The 13,751-nt window shown below is 41.1% G+C and overlaps 1 protein-coding gene across 1 annotated transcript in view; it reads right to left on the bottom strand.

The window, feature by feature from the left end:
* Nucleotides 1-2,526: 2,526 nt before the first annotated feature.
* The window catches only part of mertka (c-mer proto-oncogene tyrosine kinase a), a 37,936-nt gene continuing 26,711 nt past the window's right edge, over nt 2,527-13,751 (bottom strand). Inside the window, exons 11-21 of the mRNA XM_036956137.2 lie at nt 11,213-11,363; nt 9,664-9,752; nt 9,384-9,479; nt 9,044-9,124; nt 8,646-8,738; nt 8,303-8,421; nt 8,070-8,179; nt 6,050-6,209; nt 5,130-5,266; nt 4,776-4,836; nt 2,527-4,326 (exon numbers count right to left, since the gene is read on the bottom strand). Coding sequence (XP_036812032.2) covers nt 3,814-4,326; nt 4,776-4,836; nt 5,130-5,266; nt 6,050-6,209; nt 8,070-8,179; nt 8,303-8,421; nt 8,646-8,738; nt 9,044-9,124; nt 9,384-9,479; nt 9,664-9,752; nt 11,213-11,363 — 1,610 coding nt within the window. The 3' untranslated portion in view covers nt 2,527-3,813. The remainder of the gene's footprint in view (nt 4,327-4,775; nt 4,837-5,129; nt 5,267-6,049; nt 6,210-8,069; nt 8,180-8,302; nt 8,422-8,645; nt 8,739-9,043; nt 9,125-9,383; nt 9,480-9,663; nt 9,753-11,212; nt 11,364-13,751) is intronic.

The following is a 13,751-nucleotide window of genomic DNA, read 5'->3' as shown; positions in this document are numbered from 1 at the left end:
TTGTGTGGTGTTCGGGTCGGTGGGACCCATTTTCAATGTATACTAGAAGAAAAATTATACAATTAATTAGTTTTTCACCTGCAACTCATTGGCCTTGGCTCATTTTCTGTGAAGAACATGTAAAATAACACATTTTCAATGAGTGCACAGTTTACCTCATTACACATTTATATTACATATGTGGTGTTCGGGTCCACCTGCCTGTCTGCCTGTCTTCTGCTTTTCTCACTCTCTTTACCCCTTTGTAGTGTGTGAAACTATAAAATGTACTGTGAGAACCTGCACACCGCCATCGCATCGGCCCTGGTTACATCCTTATTACATTGGCGGCCATGCGGTGTGGCTGCCAATGTAATAAGGATGCAACCAGGGCCGATGCGGATGGTGGTTACTCATGTACAGGACATAAAGTCTTCTTTTGAAATGTTCATCCCAGACACCATCCAGAAAATCATTCTGGACTGCACTAATTTGGAGGGAAGGCATCTTTTCGGAGAGAGGTGGAAGGAGATGGACCAAACTCATTTACATGCATACTTTGGGGTTCTTATCCTTTCTGCTGTTTTCATATCCAATGGGGAATCTACAGAATCCCTGTGGGATGTAGAAACGGTCAGAGAACTCTTCCGTGCAAAACTGTCTCTGGAAAACGTCCACATTATTTTGAGGATTATCCGCTTCGATAACCGAGACACCAGACCAGCTCTGCGGCAGAGAGCAATCAGGTCAGTGCAGAGAGACTAGCTAGCTGAAATCAGGTCAGTGTGGGACAAGTGGTCACCATCCCCTGTTGTACAACCCTGGGCCCAACGTTACTGTTGATGAGCAGCTTATGCCATTTAAGGGCAGCTGCCCCTTCAGGCAGTACATACTGTCTAAACCAGCAAAATATGGAATCAAGATCTGGGCTGCCTGTGATGCTGCTTCATCATATGCGTGGAACATGCAAGTGTATACAAGGAAGCCAGATGGAGGAGCTCCTGAGAAGAACCAAGGGATGCGGGTTGTCCTGGATGTGACACAGGGACTCTGTGGCCACAACATCACATGCAATAACTTTTTTACTTCACACAAGCTGGGACAGGAGCTCCTCCAGAAGAAGCTGACAATGGTAGGACAAGTGAGAAAAAACAAGCCAGAGCTCCCACCTCAGCTGTTGAATACATGGAACAGGCCTATCACTTCCTTTAAGTTTGTGTTCACGTCCCTAGTGTCCTACATGCCAAAGAAAAGCAAAAATGTGGTACTCACGAGTACGGTGCATAAGGATGGGAGAATTTGTGGCCAGGTACATCAAAAAACAGAAATCATAATGGATTACAATGCCACAAAAGGAGGGGTGGACAATTTAAACAAGCTGGGGACTGGCTACAGCTGCAAAAGAAGAACCCTAAGCTGGACACTTGTGAAATTCTTCAACATCTTGGACATCTCGGCGTACAATGCGTTGGTTGAACCCAGATTGGTACAGAGGGAAGCTCCAGAGGAGACATCTCTTTCTCGAAGAACAGGGCAAGGCATTGGTAAGACCTCAAATCCAGAGGAGGCAACATATCCCAAGGACCCCCAGCTTCTGCAGCCATCATGAGGAGGATTCAGGAGGAGGATGCTGGTGCCCCCTCCGCCCGACCTGCAGAACCAACAACTCCAATACCGAAAGTAAGTGTGAGTAGTGTGAGTAGATTGCAGCCGGTAGCAACAAGAAGAAGCGCTGCTATGTGTGTGGACCCAAGAAGGACAGGAAGACACAGTACACGTGCATCAAGTGCAATAAATACATTTGCAACACACACGCAGTAAAACTCTGTCCCTCATGTGGTGTGTAGAAAGGCCTTAATTTGTGTAGAATGGGGATAATTTATCATTGGAAGTTGTCCTTCCAATTTGTTCAGTTCAAAGCAATAAACATCCATAGTGATAAACTTTGTTTCATTTATATTCGTTCAAGATAAACAATTTATTCCGCCCATGTAATAATTTTATTTTTAAAAACGAATAGCGCTTTTATTGATAAATGTGATCTAGCAGAGGTAATTGCCAAATATTAACCATGTATGCTGTCTATATTGCTTGTAATTGATATAAGTCAACATCTAAGTATTTTTATGTAAATTGCTATGGCTGTATTGTTTTAAAACCCCAATAATATTGTGGGTCCATCAGACCCGCAAACATTGGGTCAATAACAAAAACATGAACACTACACAAGGGTTAAAAAAATGATAGCAACTTGAAATCTGTTATTTATTTCCCTTATCTGATCATCATGTTTGGTGTGTGTGTGTTTTTGTTTAACTATCCTTGTGGGTACCAGAAGCCAGTCCTCCTCACAAGGGAAAAAATATATTTTAGACTTAGGGGTTAGGTTTATAATTATGGTTAGAATGAAGGAAAATAGGATTTTGAAAGAGAATTAATATTTGTGGTTCCCACAAGAAGAGTAAAACAAAACTGTGTGTGTGCGTGCATCTTATTCAATCCAGGATGGATTTATTTTCAGGGTCAGATGGATAAAAAAAAGGCACATTTTTTAATTTGCAAACATTTATTGCATCATGAAAAAAATCCTGCAAATCTCTTTAACAATTCAGTCAATATCAACATTGACTATATTTATATTTAACAAAAGTTGAACTTCTATTAAAATCTGTAAAATAAACTATTAGATATTGTGGACATTCCAGGGTCCACTGCCTAACCTTGGTGGAGTACCTCAAGGCTGTATACAAGGTCCTCTGAGATACAAAATAACTGTTTGTTTTTTTCTTCAGTCCATCGATATCATATGTACACAATACTCTATATACACATATCATGTAAAGTTCCTATACACATTGCCACTTCAAAAATACTTCAATATATAAAAGGAATTCTTAAAATTACGTACAGTTTAAATGCTTTAGATGGCCTCTGATTGTAATGGGAGTGTACTACTGACTTACAACAGTGGTTGGCTGTAATTGTGCCTTGTTCACAGCTTTCAATATCTGCTAGGGATACACTGACTTCAATTTTTAGCAGAGCTTATTTAATTGGAAATATACTATAAGAGAGATGTGCAAATGTAGCGTCTCTTATGTACATCTCTTGCATTAACACTGATAGCTAGTGGTAACCGTTTGAGGTATAAACATCCACTGAAAAACTGGTCATAATTATTTCAATGCAAAGCATTGGGGAATAGACAAGGTAATAACACTTAATAATGCCACAAGACAGGATCATAGAAATAGGGATTATATTTCTATAGACACTGGGCAGATCCTTGGTGAAACAACTTGGAAGTGTTGCAACGTGAGACTACACATGCTGCACCAAGCAGAAGGCCTATGTGCTCATGATCCACACAGTACCATACGTTCAAACTGGGGCGGCAGGGTAGCCTAGTGGTTAGAGCGTTGGGCTAGTAACTGGAAGGTTGCAAGTTCAAATCCCCGAGCTGACAAGGTACCAATCTGTCGTTCTGCCCCCACTGTTCCTAGGCCGTTAACTGACTTGCCTAGTTAAATAAAGGTACAATTTTTTTCCCTTTAAATAAGGGAGTAGCACGAGATTCCAAGGCGTGATTTGCACCCAGTCTCATAGGGTCCAGATCCAGAAACGTTACCGCTGCTCCAAGAAAGCTAGTTCCCTTGGGTGAGTGGTCATCATGCTTATCAACGGCAGGGTCTTTACAATACCTATATTATGTCCTCAACAGTCCAGAGTGCAGACAAGAAGGATGTGTATTATCATCAGACATGACCACTGGGGGAGAGCGTTTCTTTGTCTGGTTCAGATTACTGGATTTCTAGTCCCAACGTTCCATGTCTATCAGAGCAACAGCGTTGTGTCACTCGCGTGCTGATCCATCCCAGTGACATCACCCACTGAGTCACGAGTAGCTCCCCCCAAAACCCCACCCAAGCCCTCCCGAGCCAACAGGGGAGTGTCACTGTCCACAGCTGCTGTTGTCATGGTGACAGCGGGGTCCCCACTCCTATTGGCATTAGAGATGACAACAACGTAACGATCATCTTCCTCCTCCTTTTCCTCCATAGTCTCGTGGATGACTGCTGTTACCAGATCTCGGTTGTCTCGTCTCTGGCGACTGTTACTGCAGGACGGAGAAGCGCTGAACTGGTCGCTACAGGAAGGGGAGGGGCTGAATTCATTTCTATGACTGCAGGACGGGGAGGAGCTAAAAAGCGGCAAATCCAGGTGGGAGTCTGCACAAGCACCGGGCTGATCCTCCTCAGGGAAACTGGTGTTGATGTAGATGATGTCCTCTTTGCTGGTAGAAGCCTCCGGAAGTTTCTCTGTCAGCTTCTCCAACAGTTCTCTAACCTGAGGAAAGTCCGGAAGATTAGAAGATTCATCTTTACACAGTCTGTCTGCGTAGCAAATTTCACCTTGTTCGTTATAGTCCCTCTTCAGCTGTTCCCATAGGAGAATGTTTTTTGGTTCCAGGTAGAACCCTCTGTGGAAAGGGTTCTAGATGGAACCAAATGTGTTCTACCTGGAACCAAAAAGGGTTCTTCAAAGGGTTCTTATTTGAGGACAGCCGAAGAACCCTTTTAGGTTCTTGATAGCACCTGTTTTTCTAAGAGTGTAGTGCACAATTTTTGACCAGGGTGTCAATGTCTGCATCCCAAATGGTACCATATTATTTCTTATATACTGCACTACTTTTGACCAGAGCCCTAGGGGTTTCCCTAAGTAGTGAACTATAAATTGAATAGAGTGCCATTTGGGACGTAGACTGTCTAGAGCAGCTTCGCCGGGAGTTCTCTCACCTGAGTGAAGACGGGGCGGTCCAGGAGGTCAGCACGCCAACAGCTGTACATGATCTCGTACCTGGTGGACAGGAGAAGTAAGAATAATTATTCAAATGTGATCTGTTTTGCGTCTTAATAAACCACAACAGAGTTGCAGACATTACTTCTTCTTCAGTTTATCTATATTGTCCTGGCTGTAGCATAATGTTCCTTAACCTGGTCCCAGATCTGTATAGTTAATAGGTCCATTCATTGACAATGACCTTAGGAGTTGGCAATACAGCACAAACAGGTATTGGATCAGGCTAAATGTTCCTATTCACTAAAGCCCAATCCGAAAGACAGCCATGTAGAGAGAAGATAAACACTCACAGTTCATCTAAGCAGTCTGTTGGCTGCTTCAGCCTGTGGCCCAAAAGTAGGTAATCATAAATCTCATGGTTCTGGATACCAGGGTACGGTGTCATGCCCCGTGTCGCTATCTCCCACATGGTCACACCAAATGCCCACTGCAAGAATACACACAGAACACATTTAAGTTAGCTGTAGTTTCTCTCTCGTGATAGACTGTTAACGTAAATGTTAAAATTGCTGGGTTCTGCTAGCTCCTACTAAAATAACATGTTAGATGCATCTACATAACGTGAGCAGAGAACTGTAAATGCATTTTAATTTGTGAATTCAAGTATCATATTTGCAGTCTGTTCAAATTAAATTGTATTTGTCACATACCCTGAATACAACAAGTGTAGACTTTACAGTGAAATGCTTACTTGCGAGCCCTTTCCCAACAATGCAGTTTAAAAGTAAGAAAATTAACAAATAGATCAAAAATAAGGCTATATACATGCTATATACAAGGAGTGTACTGCATCAGTGTACTGGGGTACGAGGTAGTTGGGGTGATTGATTGAGGTAATATGCACATGTAGGTTTGGTAAGGTGATTGATTGAAGTACTATGTATATGTAGGTGGGGTTGAAAAGCAGAAAGTCCGGATAGCCGTTTAACTGTCCTGCAGTCACACGGCTCTTTGTTGAGAACTCTGTTAAGCTATCCAATAACTTTTCCAATGCTGAGAGCTGTGGGCTGAACTTCACGGGCTGGCTGTTTAATTTCTCAGAAAGGGAACTAAATACTTGAATAACAGTACTTTTCATTTCTCTCTGACACATTCACATGTATTCCCATAATCAGTCAAGGATTGAAAGAAATGAAACTAGCTGATGGGGGCTCGATCTCAGACGTTCCTTACAACATCATTGTGTGTGTGGGTGTGTGGACCTCCATACCACATCACTCTTCACAGTGAATACTCTGTCCGCCAGGCTCTCCACCGCAATCCATTTCACAGGCATCTTGGCTATCCTGCCCTGTCTGTAGTAATCACCACTGTAGATCTTCTTAGACAAGCCGAAGTCTGCCACACACACCGTCATGTCATCACGCAGCCTGTAGGACCAGACCAATCAATAGAACAATCTATCAATTCCACTTACTAGAAAAATATCAAAATTGACTAGGCAGGATACAAGCGCAAGAATTTGGCATTTATTCAAAATGTCAAGAGCAATGCGTCTACATCACATTGGCCATATGGTGGACAGCAACAGTGAGTTTCTACTTGAATAAGTTGCCAAAATAGACCACGGTCGTACATGAACAGTACCAAGGAACAAGGATGGTTTAGCTGCCGTCCTCTCTGTTTACCATGAGATAAGACTCATATCTTTACATTGTGAAAAGGTCAGACCTGTACACACACACAAAGTGGTGTAAAATACTTAGGTAAAAATATTTAAATATATATATATTTTTTAATTACTTTACTATTTATATTTTTGACAACTTTTACTTTTACTTCACTACATTCCTAAAGAAAAGTGTGCAAAGCTGTCATCACGGCAAAGGGTGGCTACTTTGAAGAATCTTAAATATAAAATATATTTTGATTTGTTTAACACTTTTTTTTAGTTACTACATGATTCCATGTGTTATTTCATAGTTTTGATGTCTTCACTATTATTCTACAATGTAGCAAACAATAAAAGTAAAGAAAAACCCTTGAATGACTAGGTGTGTCCAAACCTTTGACTGGTACTGTGTGTGTATATATATAAATATACACACACTTAACAAAAATATAAACGCAACATGCAAAAAATTCAAAGATTTAGCCGAGTTACAGTTCTTATAAGGAAATCAGTCAATTGAAAATGAATTAATTAGGCCCTAATCTATGGATTCCACAGATATACAGATACCTTTAAAAATAGGTAGAGGCGTGGATCAGAACACCAGCTAGTATCTGGTGTGACCACAATTTGACTCATGCAGCGCAGCACATCTCCTTCTCAAAGAGTTGATCAGGGGGGCACTCTGTTCACAACGTTTACATCAGTGAAACGCTCGCCAACACGACACCATACACGTTGTCTGCGGTTGTAGGTACTGCCAAATTCTCAAAAGCGGCTTATGGTAGAGAAATGAAGATTCAAATCTCCAGAAACAGCTCTGGTGGACCTTCCCGCAGTCAGCATGCCAGTTGCACGCTCCCTCAAAACTTGAGACATCTGTGGCATTGTGTTGTGTGACAAAACTGCCCATTTTAGAGTGGCATTTTAGTGTCCCCAGGAAAACGCTTTACATGTTGCGTTCATATTTTTGTTCAGTTATATATATATATATGTGTATATACAGCTCTGATCTGTACTTTGTCACAATGTAAAGATGTAATCCCTATGTGTTCAAAATATTAGGAATAGCTGCTATTTCCATGAAATTGAATGACCAGTTGAATCCAGGTGAAAGCTTTTATCCGTTATTGAGGTCACTTGTTAAATCCACTTCAATCAGTGTAGATGAAGGGGAGAAGACAGGTTAAAGAATGATTTTCAAACCTTGAGACAATTAAGATGTGGATTGTGTATGTGTACCATTCAGAGGATGAATGGGCAAGACAAAATATGTAAGTGCCTTTGAAAGGGGTATGGTAGTAGGTGCCAGGCGCACTGGTTTGAGTGTGTCAAGAACTGCAACGCTGCTGGGTTTTTCACGCTCAACAGTTTTCCGTGTGTATCAAGAATGATCCACCACCCAAAGGACATCCAGCCAACTTGACACAACTGTGGGAGCATTGGAATCAACATGGGCCAGCATCCCTGTGGAATACTTTTGACACCTTGTAGAGTCCATCCTCAACAAATTGAGGATGTTCTGAGGGAAAAAGGGGGTGCAACTCAATATTAGGATGGTGTTCGTAATGTTTTGTACACTCAGTCTGGCTCTGGTTCAGGTGAAATATAAACCTACATGCAGTTGCGTGCAGCCAAGTCACGGTGGAGGAAGTTCCGCCCACTGAGGTATTCCATCCCCATGGCGATGTCAATCATAAACTTTAGGAGTGTCTGAGTGGGCAGGAACTGAAAGAAAAATAAAGAAGAAGAAAGAAACAACATCTTCATCATTACAATGTCAGTAACCATATTCAGACAAGACAACACTTTTTTTCAACGTGCTCCTCGGGAAAGCATCAGATAGCTCACCAGTGGACTGTCTCCGAGGCGTGAGCGCAGCAGGAAGCTATGGAGGTCTCCATATCTCATGAAGGGCAGGATCACCATGGGCTTGGGGAAGTGACCAGACCCCGCCTCCAGACAAACACCTAGCAGGAGCAGATCAACGTCATAGCAGGTAAATAACAGTTGTAAAATGATTGTAAAATAAAGTTTTTACTAAGTTTTACAAAATCCTTTAGACATCAACTGTGATCTCTCTTATGTGTATGTATGGCTGGATGGAGTGAGGGAGCATGAACCCATAGTTTCTGCATGATGGGCAGGACTGAGCAGGATGGTCTGTGATGGCAGCAAAGAAGACCTACAGTACCTAGCAGCCTGATGACATTAGGGTGGTCAAAGTCCTTCATGCAGGCAGCCTCATTCAGGAACTCCTCTATCTCCCTCTGGGAGAAGTTATCCACTAGAAAACAAAGAGGAAATTAATACAAATGTCATGTGTTATTTAGCCTGGTCTTAGATCTGTTTGCACTATCTTTCCAACTCCTGTGGTCATTGGCATGCCAAACATGGCATGAACGGTCATACTAGCTGGTTATACAGCACAAACAGATCTGGGAGCAGGCTATGAGGAATTCATCAACCATCTAGGATATTAATCAGAGGGTAAGAAAGAGAAAAAAAGCACTCTGAATCTGACCTAAATGAATGGGCATTGTTAGATCCAGCCCAATTAAAGAAAGCTAACAAGAGGATGAAGAAGCTCACATTTCATGGTCTTCACAGCCACTTTCTCAGATGTTCCGTCCAGTTGTTTCAGATGTCCCTCCACCACAGAGCCAAATTCACCTGGTCAATAAACAATGGGTTGGTAACAGTCAGAAAGGGAACAGTCAGAAATACCTCTAAATGACGAGAAGCAACAAATAAATGACGTGAAATGTGATTTAAGGAACAACCACAAACAAATGAAATTACCAAAAAATGTAAGAAATTACATTGGGAAAAAATGACATATGACTGAGATAAAGTTGTATTCTACCTACTTTATAACACAAATAGGCCCCTGATTTTGTGTACTAAATAATCAAATGAATGTCATCCTCACCCTCTCCCAGAACCTTCCCGATGGAAAGCAGATTTCTCATAATCATGAAGTCCTGTAGTTTGGCTTGGAGCTCATCACTCACACCCAGGTTACCTACTAAAAAGAGGGCAAGAGGGGAAAATAGAGCTGATATTTTTTATTATTGTGCAAAATCTGTGGATATAGATTTTCTTCTCCGATGTATGTTAATAGGAACGTAGAGGATTAGAGCAGAGTAGAGAAAAGTAGAGTAAAGTAGAGCAGAGTACAGTAGATTAGAATATAACTTTTATTCACGTACGTGTAATTTCAATGGCTGATCGGTTGTAGGACTTCTGTGGCCTGTACTGAACGATCGGTTGAAGCTTCTCTCCACTTCCAAACATCTGACTGCAGGGGGCGCCAGAGAGAAACAAAACAAGTTACTTTATACAATGGAACAGAATGAGTCATTCACTGACTAACACTTTAACAAGAGCTTGCCTCAGAGTTGTAATCATTTGGTTGACTAGATTGAGAATTCATCTTGAATCAGGAAGCAAGCTCTATGACCGGATGTTTTCCTGCCTCTGGGTGATGAGAGATGTCTGCCAGTTCTGAGCATTCTTATCTGTATATCCCGAACGGCAACACTGAGTCACCTCTTTAACATAATGAATTCCAGAACAGAGACAGCAGAACGGAGAAGAGATGGGTTGTTTTGGTGATGAGGAGAGGAGGAGAGAGTAGCAGAGGAGTGGAGAGGGGAGAGGATTAGAGTGGAAAATATTGTTTTGGTGTTTCTTTCCAACACAGCTAGACTACCTCTGTCTTCAGCAGTAAGACCAGGGATGGTTGTGTTCATTAGGCACCAAACAGAAGAAATTAGACAAACAGGGAGGGACTACCAGGGTTTGTCCAATGAGATAGGCCCATTTTCATTTTCTGTTGAAAAATGTAAATGTGAAAATGTTTTCCATAGTCTGCCCTAACTAACACCGCCCAGATCTCACTGCTGATTGAGTCCAGCTGTTTCAGTCTGTTTTCTTCCATTTTGTGCCTAATGAACATGATACAGTCAGTACAACCTTGGCAGTCTTGACTCAGGTGCAGTTGTCAGTGATTATGAGGAAACCAGGCTGCTTTATTGACAATGTACTGAGTAACTTTACCCCTTCCTCAACAGGAAATATAACCACTTCCACTGACCAATACACCGTTTCCCCTTACCAACTCCAGGGATCAAAATGCTGAGTAACTTTACCCCTTCCTCAACAGGAAATATAACCACTTCCACTGACCAATACACCGTTTCCCCTTACCAACTCCAGGGATCAAAATGCTGAGTAACTTTTACATCTGCAGCAACAGACAATAGACATTTCTTACTGGTGAAACTGAGTGAAGAAAACTGCAAAGACAAAACAGAATTCACTGGCTGGAGATGCACTGTTGAGGCTCTTTAATCTACTAGGAGTGAAAAGGAACAAGTCAAGTACCGGTAAGTTATTTGAGGAAGGAAGACTTGTCACGCCTTGACCTTAGAGAACCTTTTATTTCTCTATTTAGGTTAGGTCATGTCACGTTCTGACCTTTATTTCCTTTGTTTTGTCATTATTTAGTATGGTCAGGGTGTGAGTTGGGGTGGGCAGTCTGGTGGGCTGCAGCACGGTCGAAGTCAATACACAGGGGTTTAAAGTGATCATGATCAGATCATTAAGGTATTGAGGACACCATTAGGTTAGTGTCAGAAACAAGACAAACCAGATGTTACACAGCATTCTGGGTACTGTAGTACATCAATGTACACCCCTCCTTGTACAGCCCGATACAATTAAGACTTTAATATGTGAAGAAGCATGCAAACTTACCCAAAGCGCGTGTCTAGTATCCTACTTCTCATGCAGATAGCAGCCCAGAGTACTAGCAGCAGGAGACAGAAGCCACATACCACCCCCAGTATGATATACACAGAGTCTGATCCTATGGTGTCTGGACTGGAGGAGGGAGACAGGGGCCAATCTGGAACACAACATGCAATCAATCAATGATTGAATCAATCAAGCAATGAATCAATCAAATCAAACTACGATCGATTGATTGATAGAACAGAACACACAAACATGATCAAAGTTTCAACTCAACTGTATGTTGTATTTGTATAGGTTTTGCTGTATATGTGTGTGTTCTCAGTTTGTGTGTAATTTTGCAACAAGCGAATTGCCCTTTAACACCACCGCAGATGCTTCACTATTCTGCATCTTCCCAATTAAGTAGCCTAATTTTGTTGTATGGCTACTTGAAGAGAACTAGGAAGTGGCATGTATGATGCATGACAAGGGAAGCAAGGCTTCCCCAAAACATTGACCAAACAAAAACAAAAAAACATATACATAATAATTGATCATCTTTCGTCTTAGTTTCATAATTATCCTTCAATTCGGAAGAGGCTGAATGAATCTCACCGGAGAAAGCATCCAAGAGAGCAAAACAGTGCCCCTCTGTCTCTGTATGTGTAGCTAATCTGATACGGTCTGGTCAAAAAGAGTAGGACATTTTTTCCACCTGTAGTATTGAATGCAAGGGAAACCAGCAAGCATTTGGACTCCCTTGATTAAAAAAAGTATAAAATCAGCCAATCAGCGTTGGGCTAAACTGAGTTAACTAAACTGTGAATGTTCCTGTCCACCAAAAAAAAAAAGGGAAGCCAGTTTGGATTTGGCTTCACACCAATCACATCAACAGAAAAATGTAATTGACAGAAAAACTTGCATTGTTACATCTCATTGTGTCATTGTCCTCTGGTGGCTAGCTAGCTATTTAAATGTCCCTTTCCTAAATAGCCATGGATGGAGATAGGGATTTGGATTTGTGGTTTTACCTAATTCTCATTTGTGGTTTTACCTAATTCTCTGTACTGGCAAGTGATTGTAACAGCGATTCTGATCCAACCATATATTGATACATTGATACATTGTGCCTGAGAGGATGGAAGAGGGGATGGAAGTTGAGGATGGAAGTGCAACGATGAGAGGATGGAAGTTCAATATGTAGCTAGATGAAGTAGGCTAATGTTAATTAGCTGGCTCATCGTTGCACATGAAAGGAAGTTTGGTTAGTGAGCAAGCATTTTAGCCAGGTAGCCTAGGGCAACAAAAACTAAAAGCATGTACTGTATGACAGAGTCAGAGCGTTTAATCAACATGAAAGAGAGGAGGATGGCATTAGCGTTGTGACTGAAATTTTTATCATGTGAAGAGACAGCCTTGAAAATGTTAATGTGGGGTGAGTCAACATGTTTTGTTCAACTTGTACGTACACACACACACACACATTAACTAAGCAGAGGTAATTTGATGTTGAAATGGTGCTGGAATAGTGGAGGCAGCTCCTGTTTTCTGTGACTTGTGGTAACTCTCTGTGGTTCTAAATCAATAGTTGTTTAGTACTCCGAAAATGTTGGAAACATTAACTTGACCATACTGTAGTTCATGTAAATGTTTGTTACATGCAATATGTTTTGTGGACTCCACCAGACAGAGGTCGCTCTCCCTTTTTGTGATGAAACAAAGGTCTAGTTTAATTTATTCTGCGACTGTGTCTTCTTATTGTCTCGGCCTATATATCACAGTGGCAAGGCATATGAATTAACAGGTTATAGAGCAAACAACGCAATTATCACAACACATAGTTTGTAATATGGCTTTTTATTCTGGATTGGCTTCCCTTGTGATTTTACCAGTGATGGAAAAAGTACCCAACTGTCATACTTGAGTAAAAGTAAAGATACCTTAAAAGTAAAGTCACCCAGTAAAATTCTACTTGAGAAAAAGTCTAAATGTATTTGGTTTAAAATATACTTAAGTATCAAAAGTAAATGTAATTGCTAAAATGTACTTAAGTATCAAATGTCAAAGTATAAATACTTTAAAATTCCTTAAAATACGCAAATCAGACGGCACCAAATTATTTTTTAATTTACGGGAAGCCAGGGGAACACTCCAACATTCAGACATAATTTAAAAAACAAAGCATGTATGTTTAGTGAGTCTGCCAGATCAGAGGCAGTAGGGATGACTAGGGATGTTCTGTTTAGTGAGTCTGCCAGATCAGAGGCAGTAGGGATGACTAGGGATGTTCTGTTTATAATGGCGTGAATTGGACTATTTTCCCGTCCTGCTATACATTCAAAATGTAACGAGTACTTTTGGGTGTAAAGGAAAATGTATGGAGTAAAAAGTCCAATATTTTCTTAAGGAATGTAGTGAAGTAAAAGTTGTCAAACATATAAATAGTAAGTAGTACTTTTAAAGTATTTTTACACCACTGGATTTTACCCACAAACCTACTAGCTACTAGAACTAGGGCCTGTCACTTGCAACCCACCTCTTCCAATCCATTGTGGAAATG

This window comes from Oncorhynchus mykiss, chromosome 20 (genome assembly GCF_057628025.1).
Source record: "Oncorhynchus mykiss isolate SJ-2025 chromosome 20, ASM5762802v1, whole genome shotgun sequence".
NCBI classification, from domain to species: Eukaryota; Metazoa; Chordata; class Actinopteri; order Salmoniformes; family Salmonidae; genus Oncorhynchus; species Oncorhynchus mykiss.
Note: the sequence above shows the minus strand (reverse complement) of the source record. Positions and strands in the feature narration are given on the sequence as shown.